The sequence below is a fragment of the Balaenoptera ricei genome, chromosome 13, assembly GCF_028023285.1.
Source record: "Balaenoptera ricei isolate mBalRic1 chromosome 13, mBalRic1.hap2, whole genome shotgun sequence".
NCBI classification, from domain to species: domain Eukaryota; kingdom Metazoa; phylum Chordata; class Mammalia; order Artiodactyla; family Balaenopteridae; genus Balaenoptera; species Balaenoptera ricei.
In genome coordinates this window covers 75,888,348-75,914,204 of record NC_082651.1, presented here as the reverse complement: position 1 = coordinate 75,914,204, position 25,857 = coordinate 75,888,348, and the positions used below count along the sequence as shown (strand labels likewise).

General features: G+C 40.7%; 1 protein-coding gene across 2 annotated transcripts in view; it reads left to right on the top strand.

Moving 5' to 3' along the window:
- The window catches only part of RASGRP3 (RAS guanyl releasing protein 3), a 103,971-nt gene extending 91,514 nt beyond the window's left edge, over nucleotides 1–12,457 (top strand). For both annotated transcript variants that reach the window (XM_059943613.1, XM_059943611.1), the window contains 5 exons: nucleotides 1,319–1,466; nucleotides 6,215–6,251; nucleotides 8,505–8,630; nucleotides 8,979–9,343; nucleotides 10,693–12,457. In XM_059943613.1, coding sequence (XP_059799596.1) covers nucleotides 1,319–1,466; nucleotides 6,215–6,251; nucleotides 8,505–8,630; nucleotides 8,979–9,343; nucleotides 10,693–10,701 — 685 coding nt within the window. In that variant the 3' untranslated portion in view covers nucleotides 10,702–12,457. The remainder of the gene's footprint in view (nucleotides 1–1,318; nucleotides 1,467–6,214; nucleotides 6,252–8,504; nucleotides 8,631–8,978; nucleotides 9,344–10,692) is intronic.
- Nucleotides 12,458–25,857: the final 13,400 nt, after the last annotated feature.

Here is a 25,857-nt window from a genome sequence, read left to right as displayed (position 1 = left end):
AAAGATATGGCGCCCAGATTCAGGAGAACGGTTAGGGCAAGAGATGTAGATTGTTAGGTCTTCAGCCCAGTGGCATAAGCTGGAGTTCCAGGAGTGTGAGCACATTCTGATGGGAAAGTTTAGAGGAACATGAGCACGGGGGCCTGAGGAATGCAACTTCAGGGACTCCTCTCCCCACGTGCAGAAGCTGAAAGGAAGACGTGGATCCTGCAGAAGAGCTGGCAAAGGAGGAGCATAGGAGGCAGGAGGGAAACCAGGGCTACACGGAATCACAGGGGACCGTGGAGGAGGGAGTGTCAAAAAGGAGGAAACCTGTCCCATGTCACATGCTGCCAGGAGGTCAAGTTCAAGGAATGAGAAAAGGCTGCTGAGGATGTCACTGTGACAGTTTCAGTAGAATGGTGGGTTAGAAACCTGATTATATGGAGGAAAGAGTAATTGAAAGAAATGGAAAAAATGTCTAATGAGTACTCTTCTTGAAAACTTCAGGAGTAAGAGAAGAAAGAGGGAAAAGACAAATGTTGGAAGTGGAGGCAGGATTGAGGAAAGACATTTTTAAGGAGGGGAAGTCCTGAGTGTATTTGTAAACAGAGGAAAGAGTGGGTGACAAGATGCGGCAGGAGGAGCATGGTCCTGGAGAGGCTGGAGAGTTGGGGATGGGAGGATGACCCCAAGAGAGGACCGCCGAGATATAAAGGGATTCTGAACTGGCACGGAAGGGTGTGGAGAGAAGGCAATAGGCAGCTCCCTTACGCCAATGGATTTGATCTTTTTTGGTAAACAAGAAGTCAGGGTGTGTGGTGGTAGATGCAGCCAGAGGTTCTATGTGGAGAAGATCTGGGAGAATCACTCTAGTGAATGGTCTGTGAGCCAGTAAGACATGAATGAAAAGATTACCAATGGTAGTGGCCCGGATGACATCAGGCAGAATGAATTTGAGAATGGTAGGTCCAGTTATCACAGTTTTCTGCCTTTCTCCAGCAACCTGATTCTTGCAAACTCTATTGTGAGCCAAAGGCTAGAAAGGGGGTGTCTTTCTGGAAGCTACTATTTGGTAATGAAGAAGACTTTCTGTGCTGCAGTGCACAAGCCACACACACACACATACACACACACGCACACATATCTTCTGCTTGCTAAGAAAGCCTTTGACACCGAAAGCTGTCCTTTGAGGTCCTCTCTTTCAGATGTGACAGGAAAGTGAACATTCCCCCCCTGCTTTTGGCCAGAAAGGTTTGGGAGGTGAGTGATTTAAGTGTGGCAACTACTTAGCAACATGGTATTCAAAGATCCCTCTCTTCTTTGATTCTCTTCACAGGGATGGTCTAATTAGTAAAGATGAAATGATGGCTTACTTCCTGAGAGCTAAGTCCCAACTACACTGTAAAATGGGACCGGGATTTGTCCATAATTTTCAGGAGATGACCTATCTCAAGCCAACCTTCTGTGAACACTGTGCAGGATTTGTAAGTCTGTTATCCATTGCTTTCTCTTGTTAGTAGTGATTTGTGCAGTATTCTGACAATGTGGGAAAATGATACATGAACAGAGTCCATTGTCTGCCTTAGATCCAAAGTAAAACATGATGGCTCCCTGAAATCAAACATTCAATTAAAAACAAAAGCAAGATCTGCAGATTTAGCTATGTTCTTTCTAGGAATGCAGGGCTGGAGAAGACAGGGAAGGCTGGTGAGGCGTATTAACTCAGGAGAGCAGTTTGTCTGTTAATACCTGCCAGGGAAAAGTTCTGCCCAATGAGCCCTGGCATTCATCACTGAGTGCAATTAAGTGGTATATTTATTGTAGCCAGTTCCTCTCAGTTCTTGTTTCATATGGTCTCAGTCACTAGAAATCTATCATGATATGGCTCCATAATTCCTAACTCAGAAAGGAAAAAAAATCTTTTCAAAGAGAAGACGGTTATAATAATAAATAACATTTACTCGGCATTTGACAGTAATAAAATATTTCCTGAGGCATTAGTGTAATTAATCCTCATAACTAGCCCATGAGGTGGGCATTTTACTCTCCCCATTTGCATATGAAGGTAGAGAGGTCCAGAGAGGATAACGCAAGTTTCCCAGGATTCCACAGCCAGTAATGACTAGAGCCGGGACCCAAACTCAAGTGTTCCGGCTTCACCTACACCACTGCAACAAGTGGAGGCTGTACACCTCACTGCCCCACATCTGATGATTCTTTAGCAACTAAGGTCAGGTTTGGCCCTGGTGTTAAACAAAGACCCTCGAGCTCTGAACCTCTTCTAGGTGATATGCAAGTACTGTAAGATGGAAAATGTAGTACTCTACACAAGGGTAGCCCAGCAGCCAGGTGAGTGGCATTTGTCCAGATGCCAGCTCAGTTTTGGTAGCTTCTTTCAGCAGTCATGTCCCCCTGTGGACCCGTATGGAATTCGTAGCTCATATCATATACCCTCCCATGAAATTACATTTTTCGCTTTCAGTCTTGAATAACTGGCTTTGGGGAGCCAAACGGCGGGAGTCTGAATTCAAGCACACACCCCTCTGAGAATGGGTAAATTAGAGGCAGTGGTTACCTCAAAGGTGGCCCCCCGTGATCATAGAAGCTGCTGTGATCAAGGGGCAAGGCAGCCTAACCAGCTCTCTTAGCCCACCCCAGGGAAGGAGAGGTTCTCCTACCAGCTACACCACTGGGATGGCATCACCTGACCATTTTATCATCAAACAAATACTTTTCCTTTTTCATGTATCTGTCTTCTGATGGGAATTTTTGCCTGTATCTAGACCTGAAAAATGCTCAAGTGGTACGGAGCCATGTGTAACTCTCTCCTGCAGAGTGGGGCCCAGGGAATCTGTTTGGCCCTGGCCTGGCACAGCCAAAAGTCAGGCTGAGACATCTGACCCATGGTGTGGTGTGAGAGTTGGTAGGTCCTTATCAAATCTCAAGGTCTTGTCTCTGCTCTCCAGTCCTTCTGGATGTCTCTCCCTTCCATGGAGGCTCTGGTTCTATAGAAGCAGCAAGGTAGGCTTTCTTGGGAGCTTCCACACACTTCCCTCCCCAACTCATCAGAGCGGATTTGCTGGTGCTAGGTTTCTGATACAGCTGTGATCAGGTCGAAAGCTCTGGACTTGGAGTCCGGAACTCTGACTTTGAATCTCAATTCTGCCCCTTATTAATCTATGTCCTTGACCAAATTATTGATCATCTTTGAGTCTCTGTTTTCCTATCTGTAAGAGGGGGTTAAGACTTACCTGCCATGTTGCTGTGGTGATTAAATGATATCAGACATGTTGCATACCACAGAGCTCAGAGTAAATCTTTCTCTTTTTTTAGTGTTCCTTTATGCTTTTGGAGTTTTATCGAAATTAACTCATTCAGAGTTTTAATAGCCCTTTTTATTTTTCAAAATATACTTAATTTCCTTGCTATAATTTGAGTTGATCTTTACTCACACACCTTTTTTAAAAAGCTCTTTGGTTTTCAGAGGGATTTATAAATACCATGCTCTAGCTGGGTCATTGAAAGGAACTGTGGGGGAATAGAAGGAACTATTTTTTAGTGCTTGGACCACCTGCTTTTGAATAAATTCCATTTTAAGGGTAAGGAAGACAAATAGACACTGCTTGAGATACATTGATTTTAGAATTAGAATTCCAGAGCTGAAAGAATTTTGCTAATTCCCTTATTTTGAGCTCTGGAGAAGTTAAGTGACTTCTCTAAGGTCACATGGGTCACTAGCAGCAGAGCCATGACTCATATTCAGTTCTCCTTACTCCCAGGCCAGTGCTCCTTCCACCACAGTCACTCCAAGTCTTACAGCAGCCTGAGGTCTCTAAGTCAAAGACTGTGGGAAGTACCCTCTCCTGTCCTTGGCTGGCACGCTGACCCAGAGCCTCTTCGTGCCTCGTGTTGTCTCCTGCTTCTTAAGTAAGCATTAGCAAGCAACGCCCTGACTTGCCCGCCTCATGGGACTCATGCTTGACTTTATCTTTTCAAGCAGTTTCTGCAGCTATGCTAATAACGTGCCATAGCCAGAGATTCGGATGCTTCTTAAACCTTATCCTTTCTTGTCCTAGATCAGCGGCTTTTGTTCTGATCACTCACAAAACTCCCAGGAGCAATGGCTTCCTCTCTTTCCCTGAAGTGACACACGTTTCACATTCTTCTTTTCCTACTTACTAGCTATGAGATCTTGCCAAATGACTTCACCTCTCTGTAGCTTAGTCTCCTCATCTGTAAAAATGAGAAAATTATTATTACCTATCTCATAAGGATATTGTGAACATTAAATGAACTGCTACTTGGGACTTCCCTGGTGGTGCAGTGGTTAAGAATCCGCCTGCCAATGCAGGGGACACGGATTTGAGCCCTGGGAAGATCCCACATGCCGCGGAGCAACTAAGCCCGTGCGCCACAACTACTGAGCCTGCGCTCTGGAGCACGCGAGCCACAACTACTGAGCCAACGTGCCACAACTACTGAAGCCCACGCACCTAGAGCCTGTGCTCTGCAACAAGAGAAGCTGCTGCAATGAGAAGCCCGCGCACCGCAACGAAGAGTAGTCCCCGCTCGCCACAACTAGAGAAAGCCGCGCGCAGCAACGAGGACCCAACGCAGCCAAAAACAAATAAATAAATAAATAAATAAATAAATAAATTTAAAAAATGAATTGCTACACATAGCTTAAAACTGTGCCTTTCACATAGCAAGAGTTCATTAAATGTTAGCTATCATTGTTATTTTTGTTATTACTATTACCAAGGACTCTGTGAGGAAACGATTTCTCATCGCTACAAAGTTTCCCAGATGTGGGACCTTGCAAATTATTTAACTTCCTGCATCATCACACTCATCTTTTATAAAAGGGAAGCAAACTGGATTATCGTTAAGATCCTTATAGCTCTGACAGATGTGATTGGCCTACCCACCCACTTCCCTTTTCTGTACTGACACCTCCCCATCCCTTTTCCAGTCATCCTAGGCACCTGAGGCCTCGCTTCCAGTTAGTTGTCTTAATAATCCTTCCTGTCTCCAAGGCAAAGTGTTGCCCTGTCCCAAGAGACATTTGCATCTTAATAGTGTTTTCTGAAGGACCAAATAACTTTTAAGGCTCAAAGGAATCACTCTCCACTGGTGGAATTTCCTTGTCAGAAAGAGAGTAAGGAGCAACTTTCCCAAAGCCTTGAATCCCTTCACATCAGCAGCTACTCTCCTAGGGCCACGATGCCCCCACTCAGGGCATTGTTCCCCTATAACACATTGTGAACAACACTCCTGTCAATGCCAGTAGCCCACCAGCCCTGTTTCTTTCAAAATTATTTTATTAGGTAGATATCAGCCACTTAGCCTAACCACTCAAAGTGTAGAAATGGCGCTTCTCCAACTTGAGCTAAGCCCGTTTAATTCATCAGCACTGTATGTTCCTGATGCCCCTGGTTCCCATATGCGAGTGCTGCAGGAGGCCTGGGAAAGAATGTGGGAAGTCCCCTTCTTCACGGAGATTACAGTGTGGCAGAGGTTTGTGAAGACACCACCACCAGGATGATGCCCCTGAACCGCCTGGGCAAACACTCCCTTGTTGAACTGTAGGCCCTCACATCCCTCCTGAGACTCTCGTCACTTCCTACATCCTACTCCTTACTTGGTTGGCAGAATCTGAGCCTTTTCTGCATCTCCCACAACCCCAGCACAGGCTAAACATGCAGCAAATGCAGAGAATAAATACAAGAACAAATGCAAAATCTTTTCCTCTTCTGTATTCTTTCAAGGTAGAAATGCTTCTCAGAAAAGAATCAAGCAAAATCCAAATGCTTTAGTGGGATGCATTGCTTGGGTCGCTTAATTTCCCGTAGGGGGCGCCAAGAGCAGCTAGTGTGATTTTAAAAAAAGCAGAGGGAGCCAGGGGCTATCAAAGGCAGAGTGACAGAGTCTCCCTGTGAGTTTTGCTGAGAGCGCGTTATGCCAAAGTCCAATAAATGCACCAACGTCAGTTTCCCATCCCAGCTGCCGTTTGGCTCCCAGAAAGAAAAGGGAAGCAAAACTCCTGTTATTGCCCCAGCTGGGGTGGGCTGGGAGAGGGTTCTTCTATCTGACAGGAAGGGTGTCAGGAGCAGCTACATCCTGTTTGTGCTCTACCAGGCATCACGCTTCCCAGGACTTCCTTCTCTGTGGCCTTGTTTTCTTTCCAGATTTCTCTCCAGATTCCCTGACATTCCTTTGTCTTTTGTTACAGCTCTGGGGCATAATCAAGCAAGGATACAAATGCAAAGGTAAATGTTACTTTGTTAAATTTTTTATTTTATTTTATTTGTTTAATTAATTTGTATTGGAGTATAGTTGCTTTACAATGTTGTTGTGTTAGTTTCTGCTGTGCAGCAATGTGAATCAGCTATACGTATACATATATCCCCTCTTTTTTAGATTCCCTTCCCATTTAGGTCACCACAGAGCACTGAGTAGAGTTCCCTGTGCTATACAATAGGTTCTCATTAGTTATCTATTTTATACATAGTAGTGTATATATGTCGATCCCAATCTCCCATTGTTAAAATTTTTAAATGTGACTTTTGGGCCACGAATCATATTTGTCTGAGGGAAACTTTAAAGCTCTTGGCATCATGGAGAAATTGGGGCTTTGGGGCTACCGGCAACTGAAGAGTTAATGGTCCAGTAAAGGACTCCCTGAAGTTTTGGAGATCCCAGGCTGGAATTTTATCGCCTGTTACAAAGAGCAAGGAAACCACACTTATTATCCCACACACATCTAACCCCCATCTCTAAGATGTCTTGCCCATCATCAGCACACATTTAAGGTGGGAATTCTGAGGAGGGCAAGCCTAATGGAAATACTGTATATAAGAACTTTGTCCTTCAAGGGAAAAAAAAACCCATGCTCATTTCTGTTAAACATATGCATTTCTTTCTACTCTCACATAGCTATTCCCTCCTCTACTAAATCACAGATGATGATGAGAAAAGAGGAGATACATTTGCCCCTTTCAATGAATTTGTTCATATACTTCCCCCATTTAATTGAAATTTATAGCAATTGAATAAATATATATTTGATAAATGCAATAGGAATGTTTGGCTACTTGTAGATACATGATTATTACACATTGGTGTTCAGAAAACTGCTGGATATTTTATGCAGACTGTTTATACTGGTTCTTTTAAGAGTCTGATAATGCTCTTGAAAAATATAATAAAGCCACAAAATGAAATATCTTAATCACAGAATGCCTTCAGATCAATAATGTTCCCTTGTGATGCCTTTTTTCTCTAGCTGTCATTTTACATGAACAGGGAACTTCCTTGAACCTCTATGGGAGCCACCTTTTAGTGCTCAAAAAACAAACAAACAAACAAAACCTTCCCTTTTGTTCTCTGAATCAGTTGACTTAGTCTAACTTGAATTTTTACTTTCAAGCAGCAGAGATACTGGCTTCTGCCCCTTATCCCCTAGACACACACAGACACATACAAACACACACACACACAATTTTGTGAAGATGAAAATCAATTAAACCCTAGGATCTCTGTTCAGATGGTATTTTCTCTTAAAGACACATAGAGTGAAAAGTCTAATTAAAATAGACCAGACATGTCATTGCAATTTGATCTTTCCCTGATGTTATTACAAAACTATTTGAAACAAGACCATTTAGGGGAAAATGGGTATTGGAAATAATGAGAAAATTCCTCTTTGATGGTGAGAGAAATATACCCTATAAAATGATCATATCTGTTCAGTGATTCTAAGAGAAATGTAGGACCCTCATCGTATGAAGTAATTGTGTTGCTATCTTCCAAAGTGGCCAAAATTTTGTACCCCAAGTAGCAATTAACATCTACTTTCTTAACTAAAGCATCTAATGGGAAGGCCACAGAATCTGCTGCATGCCACTTCCAAGCCACAGTCAAATCTGAGACATGTTTATTGAGCATATGCTCACCTTGTCTTCTGTTTCTATGCCAAGAAAGGAAGCAAAAGATATAATCGCTTGCTCTGGAAAAGGTTTTGGGAAATGAAGAAGAATAGAAAATGTAGACAAATACTGAATGGAGGGACACCATGCTGTAAATATTTAGAGGCAACTGTAGGTCCTGGGAGAGACTAGATGCTGAGGCTTCTCACCCTCATTCTGGCTCAGGGAGCCTCTTTGTGGGGAATCCATCTTGGTCTGGAGAAGAACCCCAGTCCCATGTAATTTGCATTTAGTTTTGGGCAAAGGCAACTCCCCATTCAGGCTGCCCCTGCTTGTTGCTCCCCAGCACTTCAGTGAACTGTGTAGAAGAAGCAGCTGAACAAATATAAGAGAGAACTTTAGGAACCCCAGGAAGGGAAGAGAGTCCCACTGGCCCTTTTACTAGCCCTAGACACACCCTGTGGACCTGAGATTAAACACAGAAACAAGGGTGGGGGAGGGGAGGCGTGAGAGCCCAAACGCCAACCTGGAATCCTGGTCAGCACCTGACATGCGGTTCACACTAATCACCTGTGATACTCTGGGTTGTTTCAGACTGTGGAGCCAACTGTCATAAACAGTGCAAAGACCTCCTGGTTCTGGCCTGCCGGAGATTTGCCCGGGCGCCCTCCTTGGGCAGCGGTCATGGGTCACTGCCTGGAAGTCCCTCGTTGCCTCCAGGTAATGTCCTCGACTTTCTTTCCTACTGCGATTTCTCTCTGCTCATGCCTTCCATGCCTGCACTTCGGTTGGGTTCTGGATCTAAAGCTAGCCAGAGCCATTATATACATGAAGGTTTTCAGGGTAAGCAGCAGTGGCTAAAGACCCTTGAACCCTACACGCTCCTTTTGGCTTTCGGGTCTCAATAACATGCAGTTCACCTGAGGCCAATTTCATTCCGCCTCTGGTCTGTTCCTCTAGGTCCTTGCCCGTCGGACTCCTGTTGTTTGCACCCACTTTGACGGTTTGCTGTGAAGCAGTCGGATGTATGATGAATCACAATAATCACAGTCTTCTTTCCCCTTCCAGTGCAGGATGAAGTGTTCGAGTTCCCTGGCGTCGCAGCTGGACACCGAGACCTGGACAGCAGAGCCATCACGCTGGTCACAGGCTCCTCGCGCAAGATCTCCGTGCGGCTGCAGCGGGCCACCACCAGCCAGGCCACCCAGACCGAGCCTGTGTGGTCAGAGGCTGGCTGGGGGGACTCAGGGTCCCACACCTTCCCCAAAATGAAGTCCAAGTTCCACAACAAAGCCGCAAAGGACAAAGGCTTTGCCAAGTGGGAAAATGAGAAGCCCAGGGTGCAGGCTGGTGTGGATGTTGTTGACCGAGGCACTGCGTTCGAACCAGATCAGGATGAAGCTGACATGGTTGAGACCAGACAGTACGGTGAGGTCAGTGCTGGTCAAACCACAGATAAAATCAGAAGAGGGAGGCTGAAAGCAGCTGAGATGAGCGTTACAGTGAGTCCACAAGGCAGCCTGGTAGTTTTGAAGGCAGAATGGTTGGGAATCAAGACATATCACTTTTAGTCTTGTCTTTGGCTAGTTATGTGACTCTGGACAAATGGTCTCTTCTCCTTGGACATCAGTTTTATGATGTATAAAACTGAACCGAATGGGTTCTAAAACTCAGTGAAGATTTCCGTGTCTGTATACTGACGTGATGTCCAGGGACCCTTGACTGTTGCTTGTATCCAATATAACAGTATGCTATACCCATAAGCTTAGTTTTCCAAGCTAGAATCAGGGTCCAAACTCAGAGGAGGCAGTGGAGGCAAAAGACATGTAGATAGAGAAGGAGAGCTGTAAACTCTTGCCCCTACTTAAAAAAAAAAAAAAAAAAAAAAGGCTTTTGACAGCATCATGGAGGAGAGGGTGGTGAATATCAGAGACATGGGGACCTCAGGGTTCTATACGTCAGGCTTTGCCTCCACACAAAAAGTATGTTCAAATCATCCAAAGCAAATTGGGAAACATATGGAATTTGTTAGAACAAGCTGAAAATATAAATTGATTCAAGATGGACTTAGATAAATTTATTAGTCAACAGTCCATAGTGTATTAAGAAAAAGGATTTGGGGAAATTGGTGTCACATTCCTAACCTAAAAGTAATGTCATGGAGGGCAGCCATTGCCTCCCTACTGAATCATTTTCATAAACAGAGTATTAGGTTAGGTAGAGATCCTACTGGATCAAGCCAGTGCTCTTTTCTCTTATGACTGGTCCTCCACATTCCACCTATCCTCAGGAGATCTAAGCACACAATCTCCATAGTTTCCTATGATGAGAAAATCGCCAATGACCTTTAACCAAAATTCCTCTAGCTCCTTCCTCATCGAAGACAATTAGTAAGGATGCCGCACATGATCTTCAGTAGTATGAAGTTTATTGTAAGTTCCTGCTGAGCCATTGTTTCCTTTCTTTTAACACCAACTTTTAAAACAGCTTTATTGAGATATAATTTATGTACTATAAAATTTACCCACTTAAAGTGTATAATTCAATGGTTTTTAGTATATTCACTGAGTTGCACAACCACCACTACAATCTAATTTCAGAACATTTACATCATGTGCTGGGTGGACTACATGATCTTTTAATTCCCTCTAAATCTCGAGTATACAAGGCACTGATCATTTGAGATGTTCCCTTGAAATTATCTGATAAACTGCTTTTTAGAAGTAGTCTTATTTTTTTTAATGAGATCCAGCCATACAACAGGTTCTGATTCGTATTGCAGGAAGGCTGACTTCAGGCTGAGGACACTGAAGGCAATTGTGTTGGCATTTGGAAGGAGCAAGATGAGACACTCTGAAGAACACTCCAAAACTCAGGAAGTTATCTGAAAAGATATCTGGACATTTACTGCCTTGTGACACTGTGGGATCTCCCTGATTGAACTATGGGACAGAGGATTTACCCTATGAACTATTTATTTCCTCCTTCCCTGCTTCTAGTGAGGTGCCACAAAGACTGTGTTATGTAGTTGGTAGTTTTCTCTCCTATCTTTCTCTAGAGCCATTTATATACGGGTGAAATGAAAGCTTTTGTGCATGTACTTGATATTCATTCTCTAAACTCAGACTTTGCTTTTTCTGTGAGAATGTTATTTCAGTATTTTTATAAACTTTTGAGGGGGGTGTTTAACGAGGAGTCGATTTAGGGGTCTTTTTGTGTGCTTTTTGGACGGGACCAGGACTTATTTTTTTGAGGGACAAGGAAGCTCTTCCAGACTTGGAAGGCAGTGGTTCTTCTAACGATGCTCTGCTGCAAGGAGAAGCTGTTTACATTGTTCTTACCGTACAGTTGCTATTATAATGTGTAACAAGTCACACTTCTGTAATCATATAAGTCTTGCCAATTCTGCATCACTAGGTAGCTATGACACAGCCATGAAAACTATCCTAATATTTATCATTGCCATGGGGGAAAATTAACTAAATACATGTCCCATCTCACTAGGTTTAGCCATCTTTCATAAGACTGCTATTAAGAAGTAGGAATAACAATTTAAAAAATCAATTCAAGTTTTTGGGAATAAAATTCAGAAGAAAAACAAACCATCCCTCAAACCCCTTACTGAAATGCAATTTTTAAAATTCAACCAGCAATTATTAAAACCTCAAAATAGTTTTAAGAATTTTGTTTGTTATAAAAGAAAACTTTTTGGTTGTGAAAGAGAGCTCTCATGCTCTTCCTAAGAAATTGCCATCGTGGTTAAGAAGAGTCATAGAAAGCAAATCATCACAAACCACCTTTGATTAACGTTTCATTTAAACTTTTAAAGTATCAGTATTTTGAATATCTTCCTTTGACCCAACATTACTAGACGTGGGTCTGTTTCTTACATGATGAGAGGAGAAAGAACTTGGTTGAAGATGTTCAAAAATAGAGATGGGTTTGAGCCTATGGGTGAGGAGAATGACCTGCTACCAAGTGCCCAGTCAGAAACTGGACCCACAGGGGTGCACTGGTCTGCATTTGGGAGTTTAAGTGTGTATAATCCACGTAAGACTGAATTTGTTTCTTTTAGGGCAGTCTCTTCAATAAAAAAATGCCTTTCTTCTCATTTTCCATTAGGTAAATGAAGACAGTTCTGTTCAGCAGACACTTGTTGAGTACCTGCTCTGGGCAGGTCCTGTGTTAGATGCACAAAGAGGAAGAACTCTTCGTCTCTGCCCTTGGGAGCTGAGAGCCCATGGGCATTTAAGGCAAGATGACTCCTTATAATAGAGTTTCAAATTCACTAGAACTGACTTAATCATGCCAAACAGATTCAGAGATCAATTTGCAGAGATAATGCAAGTTAAATGAAGTTATTAGGTGAGGGAGTTGTGATTAAGCTCGAAAATATAAGAACTCACCATTTGCGAGCACCTCAGAAAGCAAATAGCCATCCCCAATGTTGGTTCCATGTATATATACTCTCTATTCCTATTCACAAATGCAATGAAATACATGTTAACAAAATTAAAAAGAGAAAATGGCAATTTAAGTACAAGAAACCCTTCTTGTGTGTGTGTTTTTTGTTGTTTTTGTTAATGAATGTTAAGACTATTCTTTTTCTTCTCAAAGCAGTTATTTCACTTGCCACTTAGTTTGGGTTATTTTTGATTTTTCACATATAAGAAGAGTTTTCTAGGATCAGCCTTCCTGTTACAAAGATACTAAATGAACCTCGAGTAAAAACAAACCAAAAAAATAATAAAACTAACATATTATGTGTATATATGTATGTGAACTATTTTTGTATATGTGTGTATATATGTGTTTATATGTATACACAGGCACACACACACACATACACACACACACACACACACACTACTATTATTACTTTGCTGAAGAGGAATTTGAGTCCATAATAAAGCTGCTTTATAATTTTGATAATATCATTTACTCATAACCAATGGTGACTCTGATGTTTCCAATATGTCAATTTCCTATAATCAATAAAATAAGTAAATTAGGCAAACCCATGGTGGAGCAAAAAGAACTATGATGGTTGGTTCCTCCAGACCTTCCTTTTGTAGGTTTGATGATCACTGTCAAAGCAAAAACAAAACCAAACTCTTAACAGTGAATATTGGGAGTTGCCTGGTGCTCTAGTGGTTAGGATTCTGGGCTTTCACTACCATGGCCCGGGTTCAATCCATGGTCGGGGAACTGAGATCCTGCAAGCTGAACGGCACAGCCAAAAAAAAAAAGTTAATATTATTAGATACTAAGAGAGGAAATGTTAGATACTGCAACTGAGTCTTCATTGAAGGATGTGCAAATTGTATTGATGCTTTTTGAGATCTGCCTAAACCAGAGAGTGATCCTAACCAGTATTTGAACACTTTATGTTGAGTGGCTATTTTCCTGAAGCAATAATGTCCCCAGATTTCCATGGTAAAACAGCCTCTCCAAAAGACAGAGAGGTTTGCTGCTTAACACTGAAGACAGGACTCCTACAGAAGGAAGTGCCAAACTGTTACTGATGGCAAGAAGCTTAAGCATTCCTAAGATAAACACCTTGATTTTTGAATGAGGAGGTAAATTCAGTCAAATGAGATTTCCACAGCACACCTTTGGCATGCAATCCACAGCCAGATTTAAATCCCATCTCTGCCAGTTGTAGTCATGAGATCCTGGGCAAGTCATGTACATCTATTTGAGCCTCAATTTTCACATTTGAGATGGAGAGATTTTACCACCTTCTTCAACTACCTTATAGAGTTGTTGTAAGGATCAAGTCTAATAGTACATGTAGAAGTACTTTGTAAAGACCTTATAAATTAATATTATTTTACAGTTAAACATGGTTCTTCCCTAAAATTGTCTTCAGACTACATGTTTACATGGCTGTGTTCTTTGGAGGCTCTAAATCCAACATTTAACTAAATTTTGTGTCAAAGAACAATTAAAAAAAGAAATATTCACACGGGTTTTTCTTATGCCTGGCACTGTGTGTGTATAGGGTCAGTTCTGCTCTGTTTTCTAACATTAGCTGTTCTCACTCTGTTTGAAAATAGGTAGACAAGATTAAGAAACCAAATGGGTAAAATATAAATAAGCTTAGAGAAAAATAGGTCAAAGTATAAATGTGCTTAAGAGGCTGACTCTTGGAAGAATTTATTTTACTACAGGGAGACAAAAGGAAAATAAAAATTAACTTTTCAAATAAAAAGGATTCCATTTATTTGACAACTAGAATGTATTTTATAGCTATTGAAGGTGGTAATGATAGGAAACTACTTGGAATTTAAGGCTCATTCAGGAAATATCTTCCTCCACGCTTCATCCAAAACTTGCTTGCTGAAGTTTAGAGAGTACTCAGACCTCAAACAACAATATTTATTCTCTTTTTAAAATGTTAATGGCAAGCACTTTGGAATTCACATCTATTCAGAATCTAAGTGACTTGCAGTTTATACATAATAGCATAAGGAAAGCATCACATGGGGCATTCTATAAGACAGTTGACCTGAATGCTTCAAAAATAAAATGTCTTAAAAAAAAAAAAAGGAAACAGGATGAAAGGAGCAGTTATGGATCAAACAAAACACAACAGAATGCAGCGTTGTAAACCTTCATTGGATTCTGAACCAAAAAATAAATAAAGCAGACATTTTTGGAGGGCAACTGTGGAAATTTAAATGTGAACTACATATTAAATGACATATGGAATGAATGTTAATTCACTCAAGTATTATAATGATTTTATGTTTATGTAGGAGAATGTTTTTATTTTTAAGAGATACCTGGTGAAGTAGTTAGGGATGAAGTATCAATGTCTGCAATTTACTTCAGTAAAAAAAAAAAAAAAAAAGAAAGAAAGTTTTTATGCAGAGTGATAAAGCAAATGTGGCAAGATGTTAACGATTGTTAAATTTAGGTAGAGGGTATGTAATAGGGAAGAACCTCTGTATTCTATTACAAGTTAATCACTAAAGGGATGTTCCCTATAAGCTTAAATTATACATCATGGCCCATCTCTGGGAAACCTGCCTCCCAGGTAATGAACGTTAAGCTAAAATACCTTTGTTTAGCTCACAGGAAACATCCTGACCAGACCCACCTGTGAATGACTGCAGGCAGGAAGAAATTAACACATCCCCTCCGGAGGCTGACGGGAACCAGGAAATGTTTGACTTTACTCCCTCCCCTTTTAGTATAGAAGAAGCCTGAATTCTAGCTCAGGCAAGATGGTTCTTTGGGACACAAGTCTACCATCTTCTCGGTGTGCTGGCTTTCTGAATAAAGTCGCAATTCCTTGCCCCAGCAGCTCTCTTGATTTATTGGCCTGTCCTGCAGTGATCAGTATGAGCTTGGACTTGGTAACAAATTTTGGTGCAGTCAGCCAGGAGCCTTGCTGCTCGTGGCTAGCCAGCTCTGGTTGGGGAATTTTCAGTTAAGGCCCTAGCAGCTGCAGGGGTCACTTGCCCTGAAGATCTTCCTTTCAGATTTCACCAAAGTGGCACTGGTTGCCCCAACGCTTGGCAGTTGGAGCAAGGAATCAGCACTTGGGAGCCAATGGGCTCCAGACAGCAGGGAAGTCACTCCGGTATGTACAGTTGGGACTTTCTTTCCTCCCTGGGACTTTTTCTCTGGAATAAGCCAATTTATTTTGTATTTGAGTGGGGTACCCTGTTGATGAGAGGGAAGAGTTGTTGGACTTTTACCCAATTTGTGAACTGGTTCATTTGTTTCTTTGGATGCTAGCATTTGTGTGTATAGTTTGTGTTTTGCTTGTCTTGAATTTCTGTCTTTAAAAATGGGGAATGTTTCAACTATCCCTAAAGAAAATCCTGTGTGGCACATTTTGGATAAGTGATCTGATTGTAGCTATGAACCCATGGGTGAGAGGAAGATGATATTTTTTTGTAAAAATGTGTGGCCGTAGTACCTGTCAGGAGTTTAGGCAGGGTTATCTTGGGGCCCTGTGCACCATGTACGGCTACTCTTGCTGTGTTAATTGCACAATTTATGGTCTCCTGTGTCGTTGGTATATGTAAAACCCCAAGACCAAACTTGAGGGTTTATTTAGGATTTTCTGTTTGTCCTTTGGATTTTTCATTTTGTTTGGTACTGTTTCTCCATTTACAGCCAAATCAATTCTGTGATATTTAAAACTTTTACTGATGTCAAATGGAGGAAAGAATCAGGAAAAAAAACCCAAAAATATCTTGTCTGTTCTTGTCCAAGAGTGGGACATTCCCAGGGAGAAGAGAAAGTTTCCACTTGACTCCTAAAATCACCAAAAGCTACAAATAGAAGTGTCTTTTCCATAAATACTAGTAAAAAGGGTTTAGCCATCTAGACAGGTGATCTTGATTTCTCCCATCTGCCAGAAACCCAGTTTGAATCCAATCTCTTTTGTAACTGATGGGTTTTACATTGTTGTACCTGATTCATGGCTGAAATTTTGGAATGGGAACTATGAGATTCCTGTGTTTGTATGTGTGTTATAGATGCATGGCACTGTCAAAATTAATCTGTAAAAGAGCTCTATTTAATTAGCTTAAAGGAAATTAAGCACTTATATAAATACTCAAATATAAAAGACTGGCCAGAATGAATTTTGGGTTCATGTGATCTAGGAAATATTCAGTATTGAATTAATATCTGGTATTAAAGTTAGCTTAAGCTTGCTTGTTTGATTAATACAGACATGTCTTTAGAGTCATCAATTTAGGTGTAATACATTTATTGTACCTAGGTTTACTAGAAATCAAATAAGACCTTATTATTCCTGTTACAAAGTTTGTCAGCAAGAAAGATAACAATATGACAAAGCTTTTAAGTAAATAGAGGTAAATGAGGTAAGAGTTTTAGATAAACTCTATAGGAATAATTATGTTTTGGGAATGTCTAACTAAAATAGTCTCTCCAGATTTTCATAACTTGAAACTAAACTAAGTTAAATGAAGAGAATTCATTGACTCTCTGGGTCATTTCAAATAGGATAAAATATTAGAACATTAATTGCTGGGCAGTCTAAGTTTACCTACCTTTGCCTTCTTAGGAGAGGAAGACTAAAGCATACGTTTGTCAATCAGGAAATGCTAGTATGACAAACAGATATGGATATCCATTGTATTATTTTTTAAGGCTTTTCTGAAGGTTTGTAGTTTTAAAAAGTTGTGGGGAAAAAATAATTACTGCTTCTCTTACTGGAATTCATCAAAACAGCAACAATGAGAATAAAAACAAACAAACAGAAAAGCCAAGCTCCATTTGCAGAGAAACTAGAAGAGATCTGAAATACTAGGCCCAACAGAGGAAAGATAAAAGCATCAGAGATTGATCAGAGAGGCTTGCAGGAGAACATGGAGAGAAGTTGCTGTAGTGGAGAGGGATTCAGCAGCTGCAATATAAACAAACAAACAAACAGCAGGCAGCGACAAATACCCCTCTCAGCACAGAGGGGCACAGTCTGAAGTGCAAATCCTCAATCCATTGTTTAAAACCAAAGGAGTGGATACCAGCAGGTGGTGGTAGCCTCCTGGATCTGGTCTGGTTCTGAGAAGCAGTAGGGAAGGAACACACAGATGGAATATTTGCAAGAAGTGATCTGTCTCTAAGATAGCAAACTGCTAGAGAGTCCTTGTGATGGAAAAAAAAAAAAAAAAAATCCCACAGTTGCCAATCCCTGACAATTAGCCTTTGGTAAGCGAAGTTACATGTAAAACCTAGGATTATAAGACAAATTTCACCTGGCCTGGATATTATCCTGGCTTCTTCCCTACAGGAACTTCCTACAAATTTTGGATAAGAACTCAAAATTAAAATGGTTAAGACAAAACAAAAACCCAGAACATACTAGAGGGGAAAAAAAGGATAGTTAAATGTGAGACCTCTCACCAGAAAAAACAAACAAACAACACTGTTACAAAGCTAAGAACTAAAGCCACTTAATGAATTCCTGATCCCAGAAACCATGATAATAATAAACACTATTTTTTTAATATCTTTATTGGAGTATAATTGCTTTACAATGGTATGTTAGTTTCTGCTGTACAACAAAGTGAATCAGCTATATGTATACATATATCCCCATATCCCCACCCTCTTAAGCCTCCCTCCCACCCTCCCTATCCCACCCCTCTAGGTGGTCACAAAGCTATGATCTCCCTGTGCTATGCAACTGCTTCCCACTAGCCATCCATTTTACATTTGGTAGTGTATGTATGTCAGTGAATGCTTATTGTTTTAAGCTACTAAGTTTTAGGGTGTTTTGTTACACAAAATATCCTACTTGGTGATTAAACCATAACGTTTGGATTATCTTCTCTACTGCACAGAAATAATTTGCACCTCTATCAGATAAAAATCATTTGCACCTTAACAAATTTTCTTCAAGTTAGCATCTGAGCCCTAATCCATAATAAATAGTGTATCAAACAAAGTTACATTCTCCTAGAAGAGTTTTTCAACCTCTGCAATACTGACATTTGGGTGTGTATAATTTTTTGTTGGAGAGGGGTGGGGGCTGTCCTGTGCATTGTAGGGTATGCCACTAGATGCCAGTAGTACTCCGTCTCCCCCCTGAAGTTGTGACAATCAAAAATGCTTCCAGATATTTCCAAATGTCCTCTTTGGGACAAAATTGCTCTTGTCTGAGAACCACTACCCATGCATCAGAATCATGTGGAGGTCTTGCTCGAGCACAGATTGCAGGACCCCATCCACAGAGTTTCTGTCGGGAGGGGGGCCTGAGAACTTTCATTTCCAATGAGTTCCCAGGCAGTGCTGAGTGCTGATGCTGTTAGTTGAGTACTGCATTTGAGAATTGCTGCTCTAGGAAGTCAGCTAACTCTTAAGCTGCTCTTTAGACACTGCTCTAGAATGACATCCAAAGGACAGTGCAGCCATCTTTTGCCTTATTTCCAGGTTTTGGATGACTTTTCTTGGTAATTCTTTCTAAAGAAATGTAAGGTGAATGCAATTCTACATAGTTATAAAGGTAAACACTGGAACAAAACTCTAAATCTTTCTAAATATCAGAATAAATACAAAAACCAAAACAAAGAGATTCTCTATGACTTTTAAAAGTTATAAAAGTAGAAAACAGAACCTAAAATAAGACAGAACTAAGTTCAAACATATCTGTCATATAAATATAAATGGGCTAAACTCAATTATTTTTAAAAAAGATTCTCAGACTGATAACAAAGAAAAATCCAATTCTATGATGTATACATGAGACTTCTTATGAGTGATTCAGATGGTTGAAAAAAAAATAGGCAAAGATATAATGGGCAAATGCAAAGAGAAAGAACTAGTCATAAATATAATATCACACAAATTAAATTCAAGGCAAAAGGCACAAAAAGAGACAAAGGCAGGCTGATTTTTAATGCTAAAGGATACAATTCACAATGAAAATTTAATAATTGAGTATTTTTGCTCCAAATTACAGAGCATCAACATTTATAGAACAGGAACTAAAGGCAATTCAAGGAGAAATACACAGAAATATATTAATGGCATAAGACATTTATTTTCACCTTACTCAGCACATGATATACCAAGCACCAAGTACAAAAAATAAGTTGCTAGACCTATGCCATCTAGTACAGTAGCCACTGACCACATGTGGTTATTGAGCACTTAAAATGTGTTAAGTCCAAATTGTGGTGTGTTATATGTATAAAACGTGTCAGATTTCAAAGTGTACAGCAAAGAAGGTAAAATATGTCATTAAGAAATTTTGTACATTGATTACATGTTGCAATGATAACATTTTGATATAATGAGTTAAAATTATTTTTAATAATATATTTTATTTACCATTTTTTTCACTTTCTTAACATAGCTACCATAAAATTTTAAATTGCATATGTGACTTGTGTTATATCTCACTTGGATAGTGCTGCTCCAGAAGAACTAAAAAATCAACAAGGTAAATCTAAATAATTGAAACAGCTAATACGTATATGGTGGTTATTTCATTCTAGACACTGTTCTAAATGCTTTGCATATATTAATCCATTTAATCCTTACAACAATCCTTAGAGTTAGATGTTATCATTATAGCCATTTTACAATGAGGAAACTGAAGCATAGAGAAGTTAAGTAATTTGCCTAAGATTCCAGTAATGAATCTGGGATTTTGATCCTGTTAGTCTGGCTTCAGAGTCTGTACTCTAAACCATGATGTTAAAAATTGATATATATACAGGGAGGAGCTTCAAGATGGCGGAAGAGTAAGATGCAGAGATCACCTGCCTCCCCACAAACACATCAGAAATACATCTACATGTGGAACAACACCTACAGAACATCTACTGAATGCTGGCAGAAGACCTCAGACTTCCCAAAAGGCAACAAACTCCTCACGTACCTGGGTAGGGCAAGAGAAAAAAGAAAAAACAGAGGCAAAAGAATAGGGATAGGACCTGCATCAGTGGGAAGAAGCTGTGAAGGAGGAAAGGTTTCCACACACTTGGAAGGCCCTTCGCGGGCGGAGACTGTGGGTGGCGGAGGGGGGGTGCTTCGGAGCCACGGAGGAGAGCGCAGCCACAGGGGTGCGGAGGGCAAAGCGGAGAGATTCCCGCACGGAGGATCAGTGCCGACCAGCACTCACCAGCCTGAGAGGCTTGTCTGCTCACCCGCCGGGCCGGGCCGGGCGGGGGCTGGGAGCTGAGGCTTGGGCTTCGGTCGGATCGCAGGGAGAGGACTGGGGTTCGCTGCGTGAACACAGACTGAAGGGGTTAGTGCGCCACGGCTAGCCAGGAGGGAGTCCGGGAAAAAGTCTGCAACTGCCTAAGAGGCAAGAGATTTTTCCTGCCTCTTTGTTTCCTGGTGCGCGAGGAGAGGGGATTAAGAGTGCTGCTTAAAGGAGCTCCAGAGACGGGTGCGAGCCGCGGCTATCAGCGTGGACCCCAGAGACGGGCATGGGACGCTAAGGCTGCTGCAGCCACCAAGAAGCCTACGTGCAAGCACAGGTCACTCTCCACACCTCCCCTCCCGGGAGCCTGTGCAGCCCGCCACTGCCAGGGTCCCGTGATCCAGGGACAACTTCCCCGGGAGAACACATGGCGCACCTCAGGCTGTTGCAACGTCACGCCAGCCTCTGCTGCCACAGGCTCGCCCCGCAACCGTACCCCTACCTACCCGCCCGCCCCCACTGCCTGAGTGAGCCAGAGCCGCCAAATCAGCTGCTCCTTTAACCCCGTCCTGTCTGAGCGAAGAACAGACACCCTCAGGCAACCTACACACAGAGGCGGGTCCAAATCCAAAGCTGAACCCTGGGAGCTGTGCGAAAAAAGAAGAGAAAGGGAAATCTCTCCCAGCAGCCTCAGGAGCAGCGGATTAAATCTCCACAATCAACTTGATGTACCCTGCATCTGTGGAATACCTGAATAGACAACAAATCATCCCAAATTGAGGGGGTGGACTTTGGGAGCAATGATATATATATTTTTTTCCCTTTTTCGCTTTTTGTGAGCGTGTATGTGTATGCTTATGTGTGTGATTTTGTCTGTATAGCTTTGTTTTTACCATTTGTCCTAGGGTTCTGTCTGCCAGTTTGTTTGTTTTTTTACTTTAAAAACTTTTTTTCTTAATAATTATTTTTTATTTTAACAACTTTATTTTATTTTATTTTACTTTATGTTATTTTATCTTCTTCTTTCTCTCTTTCTTTTTTTTTCTCCCTTTTATTCTGAGCCGTGTGGATGACAGGCTCTTGGTGCTCCAGCCAGACGTCAGGGCTGTGCCTCTGAGGTGGGAGAGCCAAGTTCAGGACACTGGTCCACAAGAGACCTCCCAGCTCCACGTAATATCAAACAGCAAAAATCTCCCAAAGATGTCCATCTCAATGCCAAGACCCAGCTCCACTCAGCGACCAGCAAGCTACAGTGCTGGACACCCTATGACAAACAACTAGCAAGACAGGAACACAACCCCATCCATTAGCAGAGAGGGTGCCTAAAATCATAATAAGGCCACAGACACCCCAAAACACACCACCAGACATGGACCTGCCCACCAGAAAGACAAGATCCAGCCTCATCCACCAGAACACTGGCACTAGTCCCCTCCACCAGGAAGCCTACACAACCCACTGAACCAACCTTAGCCACTGGGGGCAGTCACCAAAAACAATGGGAACTATGAACCTGCAGCCTGGGAAAACGAGACCCCAAAAACAGTAAGTTAAGCAAACTGAGACGACAGAGAAACACACAGCAGATGAAGGAGCAAGGCAAAAACCCACCAGACCTAACAATGAAGAGGAAACAGGCAGTCTACCTGAAAAAGAATTCAGAATAATAATGATAGTAAAGATGATCCAAAATCTTGGAAATAGAATGGAGAAAATACAAGAAACGTTTAACAAGGACCTAGAAGAACTAAAGAGCAAAAAAACAGTGATGAACAACACAATAAATGAAATTAAAAATTCTCTAGAAGGGATCAATAGCAAAATAACTGAGGCAGAAGAACAGATAAGTGACCTGGAAGATAAAATAGTGGAAATAACTACTGCAGAGAAGAATAAAGAAAAAAGAATGAAAAGAATTGAGGACAGTCTCAGAGACCTCTGGGACAACATTAAGTGCACCAACATTCGAATTATAGGGGTCCCAGAAGAAGAAGAGAAAAAGAAAGGGACTGAGAAAATATTTGAAGAGATTATAGTTGAAAACTTCCCTAATATGGGAAAGGAAATAGTTAATCAAGTCCAGGAAGCACAGAGAGTCCCATATAGGATAAATCCAAGGAGAAACATGCCAAGACACATATTAATCAAACTATCAAAAATTAAATACAAAGAAAAAATATTAAAAGCAGCAAGGGAAAAACAACAAATAACACACAAGGGAATCCCCATAAGGTTAACAGCTGATCTTTCAGAAGAAACTCTGCAAGCCAGAAGGGAGTGGCAGGACATATTTAAAGTGATGAAAGAGAAAAACTGACAACCAAGATTACTCTACCCAGCAAGGATCTCATTCAGATTTGACGGAGAAATTAAAACCTTTACAGACAAGGAAAAGCTAAGAGAAATCAGCAGCACCAAACCAGCTCTACAACAAATGCTAAAGGAACTTCTCTAGGCAGGAAACACAAGAGAAGGAAAAGACTTACAATAACAAATCCAAAACAATTAAGAAAATGGTAATAGGAACATACATATCAATAATTACCTTGAATGTAAATGGATTAAATGCTCCAACCAAAAGACATAGACTGGCTGAATGGATACAAAAACAAGACCCGGGTATATGCTGTCTACAAGAGACCCACTTCAGACCTAGGGACACATACAGACTGAAAGTGAGGCGATGGAAAAAGATATTCCATGCAAATGGAAATCAAAAGAAAGCTGGAGTAGCAATTCCCATATCAGACAAAATAGACTTTAAAACAAAGACTATTAGAAGAGATAAAGAAGGACACTCCATAATGATCAAGGGATCAATCCAAGAAGAAGATACAACAATTGTAAATATTTATGCACCCAACATAGGAGCACCTCAATACATAAGGCAAATACTAACAGCCGTAAAAGGAGAAATCGACAGTAACACAATCATAGTAGGGGACTTTAACACCCCACTTTCACCAATGGACAGATCCTCCAAAATGAAAATAAATAAGGAAACACAATCTTTAAATGATACATTAAACAAGATGGACTTAATTGATATTTATAGGACATTCCACCCAAATACAACAGAATACACATTCTTCTCAAGTGCTCATGGAACATTCTCCAGGATAGATCATATCTTGGGTCACAAATGAAGCCTTGGTAAATTTAAGAAAATTGAAATCGTATCAAGTATCTTTTTTGACCACAATGCTATGAGACTAGATATCAATTACAGGAAAAAATCTGTAAAAAATACAAACACATGGAAGCTAAGCAACACACTACTTAACAACCAAGAGGTCACTGAAGAAATCAAAGAGGAAATCAAAAAATACCTAGAAACAAATGACAATGAAAACACGATGACCCAAAACCTATGGGATGCAGCCAAAGCAGTTCTAAGAGGAAAGTTTACAGCAGTACAATCCTACCTTAAGAAACAAGAAACATGTCAAATAAACAACCTAACCTTACACCTAAAGTAATTAGAGAAAGAAGAACAAAAAAACCCCAAAGTTAGCAGAAGTAAAGAAATCATAAAGATCAGATAAGAAATACATGAAAAAGAAATGAAGGAAACTGTAGCAAAGATCAATAAAACTAAAAGCTGGTACTTTGAGAAGATAAACAACATTGATAAACCATTAGCCAGACTCATCAAGAAAAAAAGGGAGAAGACTGAAATCAATAGAATTAGAAATGAAAAAGGAGAAGTAACAACTGACACTGCAGAAATACAAACGATCATGAGAGATTACTACAAGCAACTCTATGCCAATAAAATGGACAACCTGGAAGAAATGGACAGATTCTTAGAAATGCACAAACTGCCGAGACTGAACCAGGAAGAAATGGAAAATATGAACAGACCAATCACAAGCACTGAAATTGAAACTGTGATTTAAAATCTTCCAACAAACAAAAGCCCAGGACCAGATGACTTCACAGGTGAATTCTATCAAACTTTTAAAGAAGAGCAACACCTATCCTTCTCAAACTCTTCCAGAATATAGCAGAGGGAGGAACACTCCCAAACTCATTCTATGAGGCCACCATCACCCTGATACCAAAACCAGACAGAGATAACACAAAGAAAGAAAACTACAGGCCAATATCACTGATGAACATAGATACAAACATCCTCAACAAAATACTAGCAATCAGAATCCAACAGCACAGTAAAAGGATCATACACCATGATCAAGTGAGGTTTATCCCAGGAATGCAAGGATTCTTCAATATATGCAAATCAATCAATGTGATACACCATATTAACAAATTGAAGGAGAAAAACCATATGATCATCTCAATAGATACAGGGAAAGCTTTCGACAAAATTCAACACCCATTTATGATAAAAACCCTCCAGAAAGTAGGCATAGAGGGAACTTTCCTCAATATAATAAAGGCCATATATGACAAACCCACAGCCAACATCGTCCTCAATGGTGAAAAACTGAAACCATTTCCACTAAGATCAGGAACAAGACAAGGTTGCCCACTCTCACCACTATTACTCAACATAGTTTTGGAAGTTTTAGCCACAGCAATCAGAGAAGAGAAAGAAATGAAAGGAATCTAAACCGGAAAAGAAGAAGTAAAGTTGTCACTGTTTGCATATGACATGAGTTTTCTGGTAGCATCTTTAGGATTGTCTATGTATGACATGCATAGACAATCCTAAAGATGCTACCAGAAAACTACTAGAGCTAATCAATGAATCTGGTAAAGTAGCAGGATACAAAATTAATGCACAGAAATCTCTTGCATTCCTATACACTAATGATGAAAAATCTGAAAGAGAAATTAAGAAAACACTCCCATTTACCATTGTAACAAAAAGAATAAAATATCTAGGAATAAACCTACCTAAGGACACAAAAGACCTGTATGCAGAAAATTATAAGACACTGATGAAAGAAAGTAAAGATGATACAAATAGATGGAGAGATATACCATGTTCTTGGATTGGAAGAATCAACATTGTGAAAATGACTCTACTACCCAAAGCAATCTACAGATTCAATGCAATCCCTATCAAACTACCACTGGCATTTTTCACAGAACTAGAACAAAAAATTTCACAATTTGTATGGAAACACAAAAGACCCCGAAGAGCCAAAGCAATCCTGAGAAGGAAAAACGGAGCTGGAGGAATCAGGCTCCCTGACTTCAGACTATACTACAAAGCTACAGTAATCAAGACAGTATGGTACTGGCACAAAAGCAGAAATATAGATCAATGGAACAGGATAGAAAGCCCAGAGATAAACCCACGCACATATGGTCACCTTCTCTTTGATAAAGGAGGCA